Genomic DNA, 19,879 nt, shown 5'->3' with positions numbered 1-19,879 from the left:
ATCTTTTCTGTGAATTTTGTTGGTTTTTAACTGTTGAGTGTCTGTGTGGCAGGCACCAGATCTGTTCTTACTTAACCTCTCCAGAAATGCTACAGAGTGAATGGGACTGTTCCCACTGCGACAGAGGAGGGAACTGAGGCCCAGAAGGCTGGTGGAGGGGCCGTTCAAGGTCACGTAGGACTGAGGAGCAGTGCCGGGTGCAAAGCCAGGGCTTCGGCTCCAGAGCAGCACGGGGAGCCTCCTGCCTTCACCGCAACCTTGTGCCTCCTCCCCGCTGCCTGGGGGCTGCTCAGCATGTGGAAACACGCTAGACCCCTGCCTTCCATTTCTTTCTCCTCTCGCTGTAAAATCTGCTGCATTCGTTCCCCCAGGAGAGTGAAACGGGCGATACCAGAATCTCTGATTTTCGAAAGCGCTCCGTTGCTGAACAGAGCACGCTCTAGAGTGAGCGTAGTCGCGCTGGGGCTCGGTCTTCTCCTGCAGGTAATCACGTTGCAGCGCAGGGAGACCCCAGCAAAGCAGCTTTCCGTGGGCCTCTCCAGGCCTCTCTGTGCCGGGGTCTTAGTGAACATGCGTCTGGGTTTATTCTCCGTAATAAACACGTGTCTGTACTTCAAACGCGGAGGCTTCCCCACACAGATGAGAAACAAACGCAGGATACGTCGACGTACGAAAGGGCCTGGAAAGTGGGAGAAGGCCCAGTCGTCCGATACAGGTGGGCTGAGATGTGAGCAGGGGCTTGGGTGCTGCCTCCAGCACCAGCAGTTCATGCCATCTGTCCGTGAGGAGGGTGCTGTTGGCCGGGCGGGGCTGTGCCGTGCGCGCTGCCTGCAACACCCTTGCCACCAGCAAGGCCTCGTCTGGGACAAGAGTTAGGCTCAGCCCTTGATGAGCGCCTGCTCCGAGCCTTGCTTCACGCCGGGTCCTTGGCAAGCATTAGGTTTTGACCCTTTAGAACACCCCAGAGGTGCAGGTGTGGCCACCCGTTACCAGACAGGGAGACAGGCCCCGGAGGTCAGATGGCCTTCAGGGCGCATTGAACTTGCCCCTGTGTGTTGCAGCGGTCCCTTCTGCCTTTCTGTCCCAGACTGGACACTCTGGGGGCAGAAGGCAAGGATGGTTTGTCCTGGAGCCTGGTGCAGGGCCTGGCACGTGGAAGGCGCTGAGTGGCAGTGCTGGCTGGGTGGAGGTGAGGCGGCTGTCCACGGGTGCGGTGGCGAGCCCGTTAGACCGTGGGAGTCCAGGTCTCTGCCGCCCTGCACGTCAGGAGTGCGGTCTGATGCCCACACCTTGGTTAGTTAGCAAGCTGGGTGAAGGCACAGTGACACGTGCGCCAGCCTCTCTACGTCATGACATTATTACAGCAGAAGATTGGAAGTAACCCAGGCACGCATCGCTGAGGGACTGGTTAAGAAAAACGGTGGCGCGTTCACACAAGGGAACACGATGCGAATGGGGAGTGAGGAAGGCTTTGTGCGCTACGTGTCACGCAGACTTCGCGCAGTAAAGGCGAGGCAAAGATCAGGATGCGACTTGCTAATTCGGGCTAAAAGAGAGAAATCAGATTCTGAATTTGCTTGTATATGTTTAAACAAACTCTGGGAGGAACTTTAATGGGCGAGATGGTTAACTGGACAGGAAGGGAGAGAGCATTACTGTGTATCTTACGGTTTTTTGGTTTTGAAACCATGAGATTGGATGTTACTTATTTAAAAAATTAAAAAGAAAAGAATAACAGAAGTGCTTTGACCTGGCTGTTCTGTGTCTCTGGGCTGCAGTGTCCCCATCTGTAGGGGGGCGTCGTCTGGAGCGGCACGTCGTGTAAGTTGTGTGTGTTGTGTGTGCTGTGTCTCTGCTTTCGCGGGCTTTTCCAGGGGCCACTGAACCTGTCCTGGGGTGGTCCGTCGGTGGCCTGGACCCAGGATCAGCTCAGGCCGTTTGACAGAGCCTGGGGGACACGGAGCACCGGGGGCCTCTGCAGAGGCGTCAGACACTCCTGTCCCCGTCCTGGGAGGCTGTCCTCTCAGCACCCCATCCCGGTGTGACTCGGGTGGTTCTGCCCCAGCGTGGAGGGTGGCAGTGAAGAGGGGTGTTCAGGAGCACCTGGCAAACTGCTGCGGTTTAACAGGAAGGAAAAACGGCAGAGTGCTTCCCAGGTTATTTTTAATGCCTTTCAGTTCAGCGAACATGTTCTGTGAGCTAAGTGCAGGGCGGTGTGGGGGCTCAGAGCGACGTGACCCTCCTCTCTGCTCCCCGGGGTGCCAAGCTTGGGGTAAGAAACTTGCTTGTGAAACTCCTCCCGGGCCCCTCCGGGACAGCGTGATGGATCGCACCTGGTCCCACGGAGATGCGTGGGGTTGGTAGGGGTTCTCCTCCTGTTTACAGATGAGGAGACTAAGTCTCCGTGAAGCCTTGCCCAAAGCCACGCAGCTCCTGAGCGGTAAAGCCTGGATCAGGCACCGACCAGCGAGACCTCTGCCGGGTCCTCCCCAGGGTGCTTTCTACCTGGAAGCACTGGGTGAGCGCAGTCCTGAATTGGAGCTCCTCTTTCCTCTGAGGAGGGCAAGTGAGACCCCCCCGCTTGCGGTGGAGTCCTGGGCCCTAACCCTCTTGCTGTGGTCCAGACAGCTCTGGCTTCCGCCGCTGCGAAACCCGCCATCCTGCCGCCACTCCGGCTGGTTGTGCCGTCGTGTGTCTGGGTGCGTGTGACCGACAGCGGCCTCCCCCCGTCCTTGTGCCAGTGCCCCTCTCCTCCCTTCTTCCACAAACCCTGTCACCGCCACCCAGCTGTCCCCAGGAGGACCAGGCAGGTCCCCCGTCCAGGGTCTTCACCCTCTTACATTTTACGCTGGGCCACCAACTGCCTGTCTGTAATTCCTGCACCCAGATCTTGGCTCCTGAGCCTCTGGAGAGCACAGAATAAGTGTACTTTTGTTTGCATACGGCTCCCCGCTCAGAGTTGGAGAAAGACAGCCCCCAGGAGTACCCCCCACCCCAGCCTCAACATCACCAGTTCCTCCCGCTGCTCTCCAGGGTCATGGTTTTCCGGCGCCTTCCTCAAGTTCTGCTTCAGGTGTCAGAATTTAATGTTTGGTCCCATCCTGAAGCCCTGACCGAGGACCCTCGATCCACCCCCGTCACTCCCGTCACCCAGCCTGGGATGGCCTTGTCTGTGCTGGCCACCCGGGCAGGGCCTGCTCCGCGAGCCTCCGCTGCAGAGCGAGGCCGCTGGGCCCCTTCCCTTGTGATCCCTGTGCTTCCAGCCCCTCCCTGACTCTTCAGGAATCAGAAAGGTGTTCATTTTTTGTTTTGTCTTTGTTTTTAGCATCTTGAGATTAAAGCAGCTGTAGATCTGTGAAGGGCAGTGAACTCAGCCTGTGCCGGGTTTTAAAACCCAGCAGATGCAGGTGAGGGTCTGTCCCAGGACCCGGGTGAAGCGGGTGGAGCTCGGGAAGGGGGCAGAGCCCACAGAGCCTCTCACTTTGTCTCTGCCTGGGACTGCCTGTGTCCGTCCCCCGGTGTCTGTCCCGTCCCTGTCCGTCCCCGCGGCGGCCCCTCGCTTCACCGTCCTCCCTTGTTCTCACTCCATTGCCCCCCCCCCCCCCAGCTAGGGGCACATGGCAGCAGCGTTGCTCCCCAGCATTTCTTCACCTCCGTCACCAGCACTCGTGCCACGAGCATTTAACTTTCAGACTGAGGCAAGCTGCACATCTCATTTCTCTAAGGGAGAAGGAGATTAAACTGCTCCTTATGTGTGACCCTTGGCTCATTTGTTTTGTGGTCTTGGACAGAAAAGACTTTCAGCCCCCAGCCTTAGGTTCTTTCGCAGGGTTAGTTCCCCCTCTGCCAGATCAGCGGTTTCCGGTCGGTGCTTGGATGCCCGGGCATCGCCACTGGTGTGTCTGCTCTGCGGCTGTCACTGCAGAGCGGCTGTCAGTTGGGTAGAGGTGGCAGGGAGGGAGGCCAAGGTCGAGGGTTTCTTCCCCGAGGCCACTTAGCCTGTCCGCCCTCCTCTGCCTTCCAGCCCTGCTGGGCTGTGTGGGGAGGCTGGCGGGGGCGGGCGGGGCTCAGGCCTGGGGCTCTTTCTTTAGCAGCTGTGTTCTTTTTCCTCCTGTTTCCTCTTGCTTTGGGGAGCCCCCCAGGGGGACACCGGTGACTTTGGGGTGCCTAAGTTAGGAGATTGCAAGTGGCCCCAGGCTTGGTTCCACGGTGGGCTAGCCCTGCGACCTTGGGCGAATCACTGGGTCGGTTTCCACCCGGCTCCGTCAGTTGCCCTGGGAGCTGGGCTGGATGGAGCAGGTCCCCAGAGGCGGCGACGTTGCGGTCCTGTAGTTCTCTGAAGCACTCCTGTAAAGCCAACTGGAAATTCGGCAGGAGCCCCTCCTAGGGCTGTGGGAAGTGTCTGAGTCTGGACGGCGTGGTGTCCTCCGAGATGGGCTGGGCAGAGGCTGTGAACTGCCGGCTCGTGATCTCCGCATGGTGAAGCCGAGCAAATGAATTCACTTCTGCTTTGCGGACCATTCTTCCCCTTGGTCGACGGGGGGGGGGGGGGGGGGGGGGGGCTGGCTGTCGCCGTTCACACCCACTGCAGAGACCCTGGGCTGACTCGGGACTCCACTGGGATTTCCATAAGTGGTCCCAGCCCAGCTGGGTTTAAATCCCAGAAATTGATTTCAGGAGCCCAGATCAGCCATATCAGGCAGCTGGCCCGGGGGGCCCTGGAAGCCAGTTTTGTACCTTTTTGTTTATTTGTCCGAGAATGGAGTTAGTGGGGTGCTTTGCTTCCGAAAGCAAATAAGGGGTCAGAGCCATTGCCTTCCCCTGCTCCATCCTTTCCTCTAGCTTGAGTGACCTGGTCCAGCTTGACCACTTAGCCAGCCCCTCTGGGCAGGGCACGGAAGTGGAGAGAGGGCACTGAGACCTCAGACCTTAGCAAGGCTGTGTTTGGAGGAGAGACCACAGGAAGAAAGGCTGCCAGGGGTCCCGCGGCCAAGCCGGGGGACGGGGAGATTTCCCTGGGGCGGGGTAGGACGAGTGGGGTCCCAGTTGTCTGTGGATTCAAAAAGATGACGCCTGGGAAAGGGCTTCGTAAACCGTAAGAAGTGCAGATGGTGTCACGTGTTTGCTGCGAGTCAGGGAGGCTGGCAGAGGGGTGAGGCAGGGCAGACTTGACAAGAGAGCATAGGGTTTTAGTCAGAGAGCATTGATGGGTGGGGGGTGCTGGGAATCCCTTCTGGATTTGCATTTGATTTGTCTGGATTCGTCCACAGGGAGTGACCCGATCAAAGCAGCATTTTAGGAAGGTTGCCCAGGGGGAACGCCGTCTGCTCCCCAGGCCTTCCTCTTCAGTGTCCTCGGGGCTCTCCTCCTGTGTGAGGCCGGAGCTGTGGCTCCTGGATCACTGTGGATGGTGTGGGTTTTTATGGACCACAGGAAAGGAGAGTGGGCAGTAGGACCCCAGGAGCTGAGGCGCCTGCTCCCCACTGTCCAGTGAGGTGGCAGGCAGCCGACGGGGTGGTGTCAGGCTCCCACATTTGGACCCCAGCACCTTGAGCCCTGGGGGCTGTCACTGTGATCCTGTGTGTTTTGAGAGACATGATTGATTTTCGCTTTTCAGTAATTATCTGGGATAATTGCCCAGTGTCCCTGATCTCCTTCCTGGCGTCCCTCAACGGTGGATCCTGGGCTCCTCTGGCCTGTGGAATCTCCCACCTTCTTCTGGGGAACAGTGACTTGAGTTTGGAGGTGGAGTGGGACGAAAAGTGGGTGGGCCCACAGAACTTTGGAACTGGAAGGGATCTCAGGTCTGTGCTCAGGCTCCATTATCCGGATGAGGGGCCTGGAGAAGACTACAGTGACTCCCCCAGGGCACACAGCAAGTTGGTGGCAGCGTGGGCCCCACAGTCCGGGTCATCAGACAGCCTGGCAAGCGTCCTTTGCTCCACACCTCCGCGCTTCTTGTATCCTTTCCTTCTCCCGGTCACCACTCAACACGACCTGTTGGGACCCTGCTTCCACCTCCTGCTTCTTCAGTTTCTGGTACCCACTGAAGGTAGGAAGGGACAACCATTTAGAAGGTGTAGCCTGCTAGATTTTCTGTTGATCATGTCATTCACCAATTCCAGAACCCTCAGCTCTCCCTGACCTCAGTGCACCCCACTCCTCTACTTTCCCCCCAGCAGCCTTCTGGGAATCCTGCTTTTAAATCCTGCAGAGCTAGGGCAGGGCAATCAGGGAAGGCTTCCTGCAGGAGGTGGAACTGACAAGTCCTTGAACTGGAATGGAATCTAGACTGGCCAGGAGGGAGGAATGAAGTTTAAGGGAAAGAAAGCAAAGGTATAATGTTAGGGAAAGGCCCCAGCTCCACCAGGGTTCATAGCGAAACAGGCCCATCTGACAAGCCCAAAGCCCAGGTCTGTTTATCTGGCCGGAGGAGGCATCTGCAGTGGAACCAGCTCCTCTGTCTTGGCAAGGCAGAAACTGAGTCCTCCCTGTGCCTGTGGGGGGAGGTAGGAAGCAGGTTCCAGGCGGCCAGGGAGCCAGTCACAGGGTTATGTTAATGCGGGGCCTCCCCCAGCCGGCGCTTAGCCTATTACCCCGGCCCTGCCTACCGACAGCTTAATTACCGCTGCAGCGAGCCAGCCCGCCTTGCCTGGTTCCCTAAAATAATAAGGATGGCGTCACTGCCTTCCTGCGGCCATGTGCTCTCGCCTGCGCCTCCAGAGCTCTGTTGTGGGGTGCAGACAAAATCCAGGCACTCAGATGCTTTTTTCTTAAGAGAGATTTATTTTTTTTATTTTAAAGGAAGGTGGGACCCTGCCCCTGAGTTAAGATTTTAAAAGGTCTTTAAGAGATACAGAGACCTGAGTCTTAGCTACCATTGAGGCTGCAGAATAACTGCCTGTTAGTAGAAATGGGAAAGCTACGTGCTTGATTCCACGGCCTTCCCCCGGGGGCTGACGTCTGATCAGCGGTGCGGTGCGGGGCGGGGCGGCAGAGGAGATCCCCCGGCTCAGGGTTCCTGCGCTCTAGGCAGGATCCGGACCTTGCTCCTTCCTCTAGAAGAGGGCAGAACTAAACCAGCATTTTGCAAACTGTGGCTCACATTGGAAAAACAGTGTTTTTAATACAATAGAAGAGTAGCTGTAAGAGGCAGAGTTTTGTCTTGGTGTGCGTGCCCCCCCTACACACACACGTGCGTGCCGAGCCGCGGTGGGGATGCCTTCTCACTGTGGGTTGTAGTCAGCAAGCCACTGACCTAGACGGTCCCAGGGCCTCTGTCGACTTTGAAACGTCCACCTTTTCCCCCAGAGCCTGACTGATTTTTGCAGGTGCCACACTGACTTATAAGCAAAACTAGAGATTTTATGGTTAAAAGGACCAAATCGCAAGCCTCTGTCACTCCTGTCGAACGTCTCTGGGAAGGACCCATGTCCTGTCCGCCTGGGCATCTCAGACAGTGTGGCCTTCGAGCTCGAAATGGGATCTGCAACAGGGGATGGCCCATTTAAAAGCTGACCTATTTAAAATCCACGAGCACCAAAAACACACGGGTCGATCTGGTTTAAGTCTTCTGTTGCAAGGCTGGGGTCTGAAAACTAACTTGGTCAGGGACTGACAAGGTTGAAACCAAAACTACAAATATTTACTGCTTTCTTATTCAGTGAAAGAAAGAAAATGAAGCTTCGAGGTTAGTGGGAAAAACTAAACCAAACAAGGTATAGGTATAAAATTCCACGGGCCGTGTTCTCGGCACACCGTCTCGCTGTCCAGAGTGTGGAGAGGCCTCCGTTCCATGAAGAAGCCTTGCGGACAGTGGAGGTGACCCAGCTGCTGGCCTGCCCGGGTTCCCGCTCCTGTGCCCTTTCTGTAGACCCCACAGTGAAGGTGGCTGTGGACCAAGGTGAAGGTGGGTCCAAGCAGGCGACGGGCACTGTTGTCGGAGGAAACAGAGAGAGAGTGGGGTGAGCTTTTGCCAAGCGGGGAACTGGCCTGGAGCCAGGTCCATCCGACTCCAGAGCCTCCCCTGTGCACTCTGCTCGCCCCTCAGAGAGTGGAAAGGTGGAGAGCAGTCCTCTCGAGCTCCCTTCTTCCTGGTTCTGGCCTTCCCGGGGCTCAGCTCCAGGCCCGGGCTGTCTTTTGACATCAGGACCAGCTTTGTGGGCGTGTGGCCTGTGCACGCACGCAGGCCCCACCCTTAGGGGGCCCTCCCAGCCCTTGGCCTTGAGGCGCTGCCGTCAGTGTCCTGAAATCGTGGGCAATTCTGAAGCGCGGGCTGTCACATTTTCATTGTGCAGTGGGCCCTGCAGACTCTCACCAGTTGTGGCTCTGCTTGGGTGCACCCCTTTGTTGGTCTCTCCGGGTCCCCCTCGTCTGCCTTGAGTGTGCTGTCCTCCTGGGTGGAGGCGTGTGAAGAACGCGCCCTGTCCCAGCCTCGGGCCTGCGACCTGGCACGCTGACCGCAGCTGCTCACCAGCGTCTGTCTCCTCCGCCCACCACCGCATCTGCTACTGGCAGGCCCGACTGTGGCTCACCGTCGCCTCTGTGTCCCCTCAGCTGCTCGGATGGACAGTGTCACGGGAGCACCCTGTGTAGAGAGAGGTTTTCTTTTGGGCAAGAGACCTGTGTGCCAAGCACTGCGTCAGGTCAAGAGGAGGGTGCACAGCTGACCTGCCTCCTGGGGGCAGTGCTCATGTGGGGGCACAGCACACTCCAGCAGGCATGGTTGTGACTGTTCATAAGAGCGAGGGCTCGTTCAGCCAGTATTGGACCAGCCACCCCGTAAGTTCCATGATGGTTTGTCTCCCTCTATGCCTGGCACCGAGTGTTGCGCTGGCACGGTAAACAGGTCATTTGTTAAGCACCCTGCTCCCCGCTAGGCTGATTACGGGGGACGAGGACAGTCCGTGACCTCTAGGAGGATCGCATGCTTAATACACGATTAAATGATTCGTGCAGCAGCTGCCCTCGACGCCCCGGGATGCTCAGAGCTGGGTGCGGAAGGCTTCCTGGGGAGGGGGCTTGAAGTAGGTCCCTAGGCAGGGGTGGGGGCGATGAGACTGGAGGGAGTGGGGGGAGGCTGAGAGTGGAGGGCCTCCTCAGGTCAGTTTTGGACCTTGAATTTTTTCCCAGAGGCGGAGGGGAGCCAGGAACGTTTTCTAGGCCAGAGCTTGCTTTATAGGTTAAACGGATGTGTCATCCCCTTTCTGCGAGGCAAGGCCTGCGACCTGGGATGGAGCGGGGTCACCCAGCCAGCTGGCCTTGGCCTTCCCAGGAGGCCAGCATCCCCGCTGCCACAGAAACCCCATTTGGAAGCAGAGGCGGACTTAGAGTGACTTGGATGACCGTGACCGGGACTGCAGTCTGGGAATAGAGAGGAATGGTCTAAGGTGAAGGATCTGTAAAGACAAGATTTCACAGTTTGGAAACAAGCACCGGGTTGTTCTTAGCGTAGTAATGTGTTTGTGTTTGTCACGACGGCTCAGCCCCCCTTGGTGAGAAGTGACGGCTGCGATCTTGCTTTGGGGACAAGGTTTCAGGAAGCGCAGGAGCCGGGCAGTCGAATTTCTTGGGAACCTTGAGCACCTCCCACCAACATCTCTTGGCGGCTGAGTGTGCGTGAGAGCGCAGACACCTCTCGGCTGTTAGCCCTTGCGGAGTGTGGCGTGGGGTCCTGTGCAGGCCTGTGCATGGCGTGTTTGAAAAGCTCTCAACACAAGCAGAGTGATGCCAGTCAGTGGACCGGAGGGTCACCGCAGTTGGATATTTTTAAACGGCCAGTGGGACTGGGGTGGAGTCTAAACCCAAAGTACAAATTTTCAGTTTAATTTTAACTTTGCACTTAGCTCACACCCAGGATTTGGCAAGGGGAAATGGGCCTTACTTTTTTTTTTTACTTTTTTAAGCAGAACACGCCCTGGATGTAAAAGGGAAGGGTTTGGAGCACAGGCCACCAAGTAGAGACGGGAGGAGGGAGCGTGTGGGAATCAGGCCACTTTAAGGGAGGTTGGGGCGAGTGGACGTTTTAAAACACAGGAGCCTGCCCTGTGGTGGGAGAGAGCGTGGCCACCCTGCGGGCAGGCAGGTGGTTGGGGTGGGCAGAACGCCTGCCACAGGTCAGCTCTTTGGCTAGAGGTCTTGTTTTCTCCTGTTGGTGCAGTTCAGACACTTCACACACTGCCCGCCTGCACCGCCAGTGACACAGCGCCCCACAGAGCCCCACAGAGCAGCGGTGGGTTCCCCCAGTGTGGTTTAGGCTTTCTGGTGGTATCACCTCAGGGTGTGAGCCTCGAGGACCCCCCACCTTTGATCTCTCCCCAGACTGTGCTGAAGCCCCGCCAGGAAGGAAATGCAGAAACCATGGGGATTCCGGAGGCCCCACAGACCTGGAACAGCCACCTGGCCTGCCAGACACCACAGGCTTTCCTGCCCAAGTGATGGGAAGTGGCCTCTTACCCCTTGGCGAGGAGTGGGGTCTCAGCCCCCCCGCCCCTGCCCGCTTCTTATCCTCACTCCCTGGCTGCAGCCTCATCTGAGTGAGCGCTGGGTTAGGTCTTGTGCTTTGGTTACAGAGGAAGTGTAACCAGGGCGGGGACTGCCGGGCATGGCCCCCACCTGGCCAGCGGGGCTGCAGGCGGGGAGCAGGTGCAGGCCAGGATCAAGCTGGGGAGTCTGCAGAGCCTGCGCCCTGCACTGGGAGCAGCAGGGAAACCCTCCTGTCTGGCAGCAACGCTGACCACCTGGGTCCGTTAGACCCCTTCCTGTGCCCATTCCTGGGACTTTGAGGCTCGACGGTTCTGATGTGCCTGTGAAGCGGGTGATTGTGAGAATGGAGTGAGACGGTGCCCTGGAAGAGCGTGCCTGCCAAGGGCTCAGGAAAGACGTCATGGTTATTATTCATAAAAGCACTCGCAGCGGTGCCTTGAGAGTTGTCCCCGCCAGGAATGGGCACGAGCGTGGGGTGGTGCTGGGATCTGGGGCTGGAACCTTGTGTCTGTCGGTAGAAGTCCCAGGCAGCGTTGTGTCTCTCCGGGAAAGAGGCCGACTTCTGGGAGGAATTCCCTTGACTCCGCAGCACCGTCTCCACTCTGTGTGCACACACACACGCACACCCGTCACTGAGGACTTCCCGGCTGATGGCCGGAAGAGAAGCCCTTGACCCGTGTAGAGACCACGTCTGAAATCTGAGGGTGGACTGGAAACCCTTCTCATGTTTGTCTGTCTTCGGTGGGGCTTAAAGAGTTCCCAGGGCCTTTCAAGGAAAGAGTAACCAGAGAGGCCTGCGCCCTGGACTGCAGCGTCAGCTGCACACGGAAGGCTGGTTCTCCTCCCCCAGCACAGCTGACCTCACTCCCCTTGCTCTGCTCCCCTAAGGCCGGGCTTCCTGGCTCTACACCGATTTCCTGCCCTAGGGCAGAAGGCCTCACGGGGTTTATTCCCAGGCGGTGTTGCCAGAGACCTTGAGAAGGTGGCTTGACCTGGGCATCTGGCGTTCCCTGGGGACTGAGAGTGGGAAAGGAATGGATTTACTCCGTCCCGGATCCAGGGGCAAGGTGGGCTGAGCGGGCTGCCTCTGTCCACTGGGGAGAAGGAAGCAGGGCAGCTAGGGGGTGCTGTGGCCCAGACGTGCCCCAGTGTCCCTGGTCTGTCCACTAGCAGGGGTGGACTGAGGGAGCTCGTGGCATGCCTGCTATGGCCCCTGTTCCCCGATGTTGGCGCTTGGACCAGCGACGCCCAAGTGGGAGGCCCACCATGGCGGGCGGTCATCCTGGGCCCCGCAGGAAGAAGTTCGGCAGATCAGCCGGCTCAGAGGTGGGGAGCAGCCCTGGACAGTGACTGGCTGGCAAGCTCGCTTGCTTATCCAGAGGAGAAGAGGCTACGAGGGGCAAGAACGACCCATCAGACAGTGCGGACTGCAGCTGAGGACGGGCCTGTACCATGGGACCCCCAGGAGAGGAGTCCGAACCTGTGGGGAGCAGTCCCAGGGAGGCCTCATAGCCAGGGGACGTCAACGCGTGTTTCCTGGAGGCTGCAGGGAGTGGGCAGGTGGGGGTGCTGTGTCCAGTACCAGGTGCAGCCAGGAGAGGTCCCCTCCAAGGTGCCCGGTGGTCCCGGGAGGCCAGGGAGCAGCCCGTGGCAGCTCGGGGACAGGCGGGGGTGACACTGGGCATCTGCCCGCGGGGCCCGGCACCCTGGCCTCCTTCCCTGACCCTCCTAGGTTGTCTCAGGCCTGAGGCCTGACTGCTCCTCCTCGGCCTGTGTCCCTGCCGTCTGTGCCCAAGCGTGGACTCTCCCGTGGCCAGGTCTGCCTTCCAGCAGCCCAGTGAGGCGTAGCTCTTTATCAGTTCTTTCTACCTCATTAGAAATAACTTAGGGGCCAAAGTTTGGGTAAGAAGGGAAGAGCAGACAATCTGCTAACTCTTAACAGGGCCACCCCCTTCCGGGAGGTGGAGGGGGCAGTAGGCGGGGACACGGGTGTCTCCGAAGACCAGCTTCTGTTTTGTGCTCCCCTCGGCGTTTCTGGAGGGTCCACCCCAGGGTAGTGGCTGTCCTTCCCTAAGTCTAGAGCTGCGGTGTTCGATGTGGTAGCTTGTATGTGCGTCTGTACACTTTTACTAATTAAAACTAAATAAGATTTAAAACTTCGTCTCACCTCACAGCCACACGTGGCCAGTGGCCCCTCTCTCGGACGTGCTGGGGGTTTCTGTCGTCCCAGGGAGGCTGGTGGACAGCGCTGGTCTGGGGAGGGGGAGGGGAGGGGGGAGGGGTCCCTGGTCCGCTGCCCTTGCTGTGGGGTGGGCCAGGCTGGGGACCAGGAGGTGGCTGCCAGGTCCCTGGGCCGGCCCCGACCGGTGGGGGAGCCAGTGAGAGCAGACATTCAGGTGTGTCCCCATCTGCATGCAGAGGGCCACAGGCACAGAGGGAGGAGGACCAGTAGCTGGCCTAGGGACGATGGTCAGGCTGGGGCCGGGGTGGGCACTGGGGTGATGGGCTCTGAGGGTCTGGCATGGGGGGCCCAGAGGCTGCCTGACCACACGTGGCTGCTGCCAGCGGGGAGCTGGGAGCTTAGATGCTTTGTTTCGTGATGGAGTTTGGAAAGCGGTGGCTGCGGGGTGGGAAGGAGACCCCAGCCTTGCCGACGGCAGCGGGGCTGGTCCGGCTTGTCTCCTCCAGTCCTGCCGAAGCTCTTGTCCCCAGTGGCGCCCTGGCTCCGCCAGCCCCGCCCCGGCCGCGGGCAGCCGGAGGACGCGCCCCTGGGTCCGCGCCCTGCCCTCCACCTGCCCCAGTTCACGCTGCCCTTCCCTCCAGGTGAAGGAGCTCGTCCTGGACAACTGTCGGTCGAACGACGGCAAAATCGAAGGCCTCACAGATGAGTTTGAAGAGCTGCAGTTCTTGAGCACAATCAACGTAGGCCTCACTTCAGTCGCAAACTTACCAAAGTTAAACAAACTTAAGAAGGTAAACAGCGGAGCGCGCGTGCGGGAGGCAGGGTGGGGGACGGGGGTCATTTCCTCGTGTCAAGGGAGCCGATTGGAGGCAAGGCTGCGTGAGCCCCGCGCTCCCTTCCTGGCCCGTCTGCTGGGAGCCGGGCGGCCAGGGCCCAGGAGAGCCTTCGTTTTAAGAGCCGCTCCTGCCTTTTCTCTCCCTGCCTTGTTAGCTTGAACTAAGCGATAACAGAATCTCAGGGGGCCTGGAAATATTGGCAGAAAAGTGTCCGAACCTCACGCATCTAAATTTAAGTGGCAACAAAATTAAAGACCTCAGCACAATAGAGCCACTGGTGAGTCACTGGGGTCCTCCCCTCTCCACGGGCGGGAGGGACTGGGACCGGGAACCCTGCTTCTACGTGTGGAGGACTTCTGGTTTTTAATCTTCCTTTCTTTGACTTTCTGCGCTGAGACACTTCTGCTTCGTCCGTAGAGAACCTGAGGCCTTGAGAACTAGAGCTTGGCCAGGGTCACACAGTCTGAGTGGGCAGCAGGTGGGGGGAGTGGTGGGACCTGAGGTTTGATTTCTGGCCTGTCCTTTTCCTGTTAGAATTTCTGCTCCACTTTGACAGCCTGAGCTGTCGTTTCTTTAGGCTGAGACCGTGGCTTGTGCCCTTCACGAGGGAGGGAGGAGCCGTCCAGGAATTAGGGGACCCTGGAGGTGACCGCCGGTTTTCTCCTCGGGTCCCTGGACAGAGGCGGGCACAGAGCTCTTGGCTCGCGCACCGGGAGCCCCGGCTTCCTTTCAAGCCCGTCTGTTAGGGCAGAAGCCAAAACTGTTGTGTGGACGTGTCGGCGCTGGGCGACGCTCTAACAGTCCTCAGGTCCAGCTGCCCGTCTTCGGGTGATGAGGCCGAGCAGAGCCAGAGCGGAGCCTGCTCGTCACCGGCACGCTGTCCCCCTGCCCGCCTCGTGCGCACCGCTCACTGTCGGCTGCGTTGTGCTTGCAGAAGAAGTTAGAAAACCTCAAGAGCTTAGACCTGTTCAACTGCGAGGTGACCAACCTGAACGACTACCGAGAAAACGTGTTCAAGCTGCTCCCGCAGCTCTCGTACCTCGACGGCTACGACCGGGACGACAAGGAGGCCCCCGACTCGGACGCCGAGGGCTACGTGGAGGGCCTGGACGACGAGGACGAGGACGAGGACGGTGGGTGGCGCGGATCCGAGGGGGCTGGGCCCCAGAGACCGTCCTGCGATTCCCCAGCCACATTCTGACCCTGCAAAACCCTCCGAGTCCTCCCTTCAGTTTTTCCTCTTTTCCAAAGTCCCCCTGAAAATGAGATGTGCAGTGAGTGGCCCTGGACTGATGCTCTTCCAGGGAGGGGTGAGCGGGTGGAGGAAAGTGGGGTGGCTGAGGGTCCCCTTTCCCCGGCTGGGTGTCCAGGAGTGGAGATGAGGTGATGGCTGGACAGGTCACGGGGCCCCCTGGTGGCTGCGGCCCACAGGACTGGAGGCCGGGCCTTGCAGGGGGGTGGACTCAGGAGCCCCAAGGTCCCTGGAAGCGGAGGAGGCTGCAGGCAGCACTATGGGCTCCCTGGGGCCACAGGGAGCAGTCGGGGCCGGTGCTCCCCCCCACACTGCCGGCGCAGCGCGGCCTCCGTGCAGGTCTCCGTGGCCAGGGTACAGTTGGAGGGCTGAGATGTCGTCGCCCCAGCGGTTCTGTTTTCCCTTGTTAGGTGGGAGGACTCTGCAGGGTGTTCAGACACCTGTTTGCCCTAATTCCAGGCATCTGGTGATGTAGCACAAAGGCCCGAGGGCTGGCGTCCTGAGACCAGGCCTCTGGGGCCCAGCCCTGCAGCTGCCTGTGTGTGACTGAGCGGGCCCCTTCTCCCCCGGGACTCGGCTTCCTCACCGTGAAGGTGGGGTCCAGCTCGACGCCCTCTCACTGAGTTGCCTGCTCTGCTCTCCGGGCCTCGTCCCTTGGGCCTCGACTTGGCAGTTGCTCTGCAGCCTCACACCTCACAAGGGGTCCTTCCTTTCGTACAACTTGGAGGGAGGGCTCACTCTGGGATCATTTTAGGATGTGTCCGATGGCATCCGAGCGTCCTGGCTGCGGGCCTGCGGGGGTGTGGGTGGGTCGTGGGCCCTGCACTGAGGACCACAGCCGCCGTGCCCGACCCCTCAGCCTGGGGTCTGTGCTGCGTGTGGGAGGGAGGGCCGCTCACTCCAGATGCTTCTCGCCCCCGTTCCGTGCACAGAGGAGGAGTACGATGAAGACGCTCCGGTAGTGGAGGACGAGGAGGACGAGGAGGAGGAGGAGGAAGGTGAAGAGGAGGACGTGAGTGGGGAGGAGGAGGTAAGAGGCCGGGCTGGGGGACTGTCTCCTGGGGTCCCCCTTCCTGGCTTTGCTGCCCGAGTCAGCTCTGCTCAGTGCCTCAGCAGTCGGCTTTGGCAGTCTGGGAAACGAGTCCGTTTCAGGGCCTGTTGTTGGGCTGGTTTGGGAGAAGCAAGATTGCAGCTGGCCCTGGCCGAGAAAGAGGAAGGGGATCCTGGAGGCAGGTGAGGAGGGGACTCACCTGCTGGGGCAGGCCTGGCACGCGTTTCCAGGTGAAAGCTAGTCCTGGCATGGTCCACGTCCCCACTTTGCACCTTTTGGCATTCAGGTGTGAAGTCAAGATATTCTGTGAGCACTCAGGTGCTAGGGAAAGTCAGAGACGGCCTTGAGCTGATGGGTGATGGGATGAGGCACTGCTGGGTCCCTGCACATGGAGCTGGAGTGCTGTTACCCTCACACACAGACGGACACCCTCACACACTTAACGAGGTCTGTTGTGTGTCTGAGGGGCAGACCCCAGCTCCACCGTGAGCGGCTCCTGGACAAGTTCCTTGACCTTCTGAGCCTGTTTCTGCGTCTGCACAACAGGTGTCACTTTACAGCTGGCTGGTAAATAGGGATCAACTCACTGGGTCGTTAAGAGGATAAACTAATTTGTAAGTAAAATGCTTAAGGACAGTGTCTGACAAGAGAGTGTCTGACCACTTCTTAGACTGTCCCACCTCCTCCAGGTCCCGGCTCTGCGCTGGCCTTCGTGCTCGGATGCTCTGAGTCTCTCTGTACAAGAGTCATTTTCCCCGACTTCTCAGATTTCTAAACCAACTCTGTTAATCACAAAAGTTAGACCTGGAGAGGCTTAAAATGACAGCAGCGTGGACAAGGTCCTGCCCTCCTCTCATTTCCCTTTTCCCTCCCCCAAGGGTGTAGACACGCCCCAGCCACACAGCCCGCCAGGCCCCCACACGCTGGGCAGAGGCAGGGCAGGGCCCGCGGAAGAGCCTGAGCCAGGCGCGGTTCCCTCCAGGTTCTGCGGCTGGGGTCTCTTCTCCCAGGTGTCGGCTGCCAGGCTCACCTCTGAGGAGTGTTGTGTACTTTAAAAATCCAGACTTGGCAAAACAGGTCCCCCCAGGATGGGGCAGAAGGTCACGCTGGCTCAGTGGATTTTTCACCTTGCTCTTCCTGTCACCAGAGCCTCAGTGTGCAGGGTTTCTTTGTGTGTGTGTGTGTGGGGGGGGGTAATCTCATTGACCGTCTGCAGATTTTCAGCTTCCAGAAAAGGAGAGCTTACGCACACGCACACGCACACGCACATGCACGCGCACACACACTCTCACACACACACACGCACACACACACTTGTCAAACAGGCTGATTAAGGAGCTGTTTGGTGATATTATAAAGGGATATTTCCCTTGACAAAAAGAAGTCTATGGCCGAGTTCTTTTTAAACGATGGACTGCCTGGTGCTTTAGGAACAGTTCAGCATGCAGAGACCCAGTGAGCCAGGACGTCGGGAGCAGCACGGTCCCATGTTAAGGGGGACTCACACCCCTGCTGAGCCTCGGGGAGCTGGGGTTGGTGTCCTCAGGGGGCCTTGATTTATCCTCCCCTCCAAGGAATCCAGGTTGGCAGGACGGCGAGGGGGCAGGGTGGGGTGAGGCTGGACTCACCCACAGAATCTGGATTTCTAAAACTGGGGTCTTCCCTCGAAGCCAGAACTAGACTGAGGACGGGTGACAGGACAGCCTGCTCCCTGTGACGGGGAGTCGGTTGGGGCGCTTGGCCCCCCGAGAGCCCGCACTGGGGAACTGCCTGAGTTACAGGGACTTCGAGTCAGGATCCTTAGCCTGGGGGTGGAATGTGTCCCCCCCCCACCTGTGTCCCCACCACCACCACCACCTGTGTCCCCCTCCACATCCCCCCTCCACCACCACCATGTGGTCTGCAAAGGTGGTGTGTGACACGGTATTCTCCAGGGGAGGGGTTTCAAGCTCTCCGCCAACTCATAAAGGGGGCCCCTGATGAAGAAGCAAGCAGGTCCTGGGGGCTACCCCGTTTTGAGCTCAGCATCGGGGAAAGTGTCCTGACATGTCCCTCTTAATGTCTGGGGCACTGATGTCCCATCTTCTCTCCTAGGAGGACGAGGAGGGTTACAACGACGGGGAGGTAGACGACGAGGAGGATGAAGAGGAGCCTGGCGGTACGGCATCCTCTTTACTCCCCACGGTAGCGGGCTGGCCCCGCCAGTGACAGCAGATGGTGTGGGCCCTGAGGACCCGCCAGTGGGCAGAACACGCCCTCCTGAGGCCACAGGGGCCTCCCTGGCTTTGCAGAGCCCCTGCCTCAGTTCCCAGGGACGGCAAAGCGGCCTCAGTGTCCGGCCCCTGCTCTCCCAGCGGGTGGGGGGAGTCGGAGGCGACATTGTGTTAACCTAAACGTCTTCTCCTTTCTCTTCCAGAGGAAGAAAGGGGTCAGAAGCGAAAACGAGAAGCTGAGGATGAGGGAGAAGACGAGGACGAAGCGGAATAACCTATTTTGAAAAATTCCTATTGTGATTTGACTGTTTTTACCCAAACCCCCCCAAATCCTGCCCCCCGAAACTTATTTTTTTCTGATTGTAACGTTGCTGTGGGAACGAGGGGGAAACGTGTACTGGGGGTGGTGGGGGTGGGAGGGCGGGAGGGGGTGGAATAAAATACTATTTTTACTGCCACTCTTTACTTTCCCCTACTCTTCTTTGTGTCTGGTTCTGTCCCTGTGAAGGCGATGCTGAGGGCACACGCATGGCCGTCTGCCCCTTGCTCCCCAGGAGGACGGTTCGGAGCGCCCTTTCATTTCCTGGTCTTTCCTGAGCCTCCTGAGTTGGGGGCAAGGCTGTGGCTGCCCTCAGTTTGGCTTCTCAAAGCCCAGGCAGGGCTGAGCACCAGCCTGGTCTCACCTCCTGTCCTGGTTCCCGTGGTTCTGCGATGCTCGAGGCACCTGGCACCCTGGTTTGTAAATAGCGACCTAAAGGCGGGCTTTGGCCCTGGTCAGGGGCCCTTCCCCGTCTCCCACCCTCTTGCCCTCTTCGCGGATGGTGGTGGGCTTCGCTTGCCGGAGAAGACTGATGTCACTCTTGGGTGGTGAGCCGAGAGCTGGGAGCAGCAGGCTTCTGAGTTAGGAGTAAAATGAACCTGGCAGTTGTGATGCAAGGAGACGCTAACCCTCCAACTCCAGCGTCTGTCAAACAGCTTACAAAACACAACAAACAGAACTGTCCTATCTTGTTCTGTAAGATGCTAGACCGCTTTGTTTTGCAAAATGACCAGAGAATTCTTCCACGGGTCCTTCTGGGCTTAGACCCTTTTACGAACCTGAGCACAGGAGACGCTGCTGCCTGTCGGCTGGGTTTTTTTCCATACACCCGAGCACGGAAAACTAATGCAGAATTGTGATTTCTTACCTAGTGGAAATCCGAAGTGACTGCAAATTCCTAGTCAGTGTACAGGTTTGCCTTCCTGTCTCTTCCGGATTGCCTCTGAAGTGACGTGTGTTTCCCTCGCCCGTGTTCTCGTCTGCACCGGTTTCCTCCCCCTCAGAAGAGCCAAACTTTGAGTTTTATGTCTGTTTGTCATTGATAAATTTCAATAAATCTTTTTATACAATTTTTTGGGGATGGCTTCTTTGAGTCCAGAAGGCCAGAGGTCGTGGTAAGAGGCGGTCCAGGTGACCTGCCGGCCGCCGGGGGGGGCGGCCGGGAGCTCCGCTCTGGTTGCCTGACGTCGTTGTCTTACAGGCTGTGTAGCCTGGAGCTCAGGTCAGATACTCGGGGTCTCAGCGTGAGACTTGGTGGCGTGCCGTCTCCATTAAAAGCTGCTTTTGAGCGGTGGGCAGGGGTGAGGGGTGTGAAGAGATAAAGACACAAGAAGTATTTAAAAATCAGCCAGAGGGCCACCCACGATAAAACTGGGATCTTATTTTGAATATCTTTCATTGTTTTGTTGTTCAGACTGTCGAAAGAATATATGCTTGAAAACCTTAGGAATGTACAAGACGAATTTGTTCCTTTTTTCTTAATGTTAAGGATGATAATCTCTAACTAGAGTCTTCAAAAGCATGTGTCTGAAATGGCTCTG

General features: G+C 58.4%; 1 protein-coding gene across 1 annotated transcript in view; it reads left to right on the top strand.

The window, feature by feature from the left end:
• Nucleotides 1-19,398, top strand: part of ANP32A (acidic nuclear phosphoprotein 32 family member A) — a 33,891-nt gene extending 14,493 nt beyond the window's left edge. The window contains exons 2-7 of the mRNA XM_006176594.2: nt 13,309-13,458; nt 13,658-13,780; nt 14,438-14,636; nt 15,688-15,785; nt 17,901-17,964; nt 18,223-19,398. Of these exons, the coding sequence (XP_006176656.1) occupies nt 13,309-13,458; nt 13,658-13,780; nt 14,438-14,636; nt 15,688-15,785; nt 17,901-17,964; nt 18,223-18,293 (705 nt within the window). The 3' untranslated portion in view covers nt 18,294-19,398. The remainder of the gene's footprint in view (nt 1-13,308; nt 13,459-13,657; nt 13,781-14,437; nt 14,637-15,687; nt 15,786-17,900; nt 17,965-18,222) is intronic.
• Nucleotides 19,399-19,879: the final 481 nt, after the last annotated feature.

Source organism: Camelus ferus, chromosome 27, assembly GCF_009834535.1.
Source record: "Camelus ferus isolate YT-003-E chromosome 27, BCGSAC_Cfer_1.0, whole genome shotgun sequence".
Taxonomy (NCBI): Eukaryota; Metazoa; Chordata; class Mammalia; order Artiodactyla; family Camelidae; genus Camelus; species Camelus ferus.
Note: the sequence above shows the minus strand (reverse complement) of the source record. Positions and strands in the feature narration are given on the sequence as shown.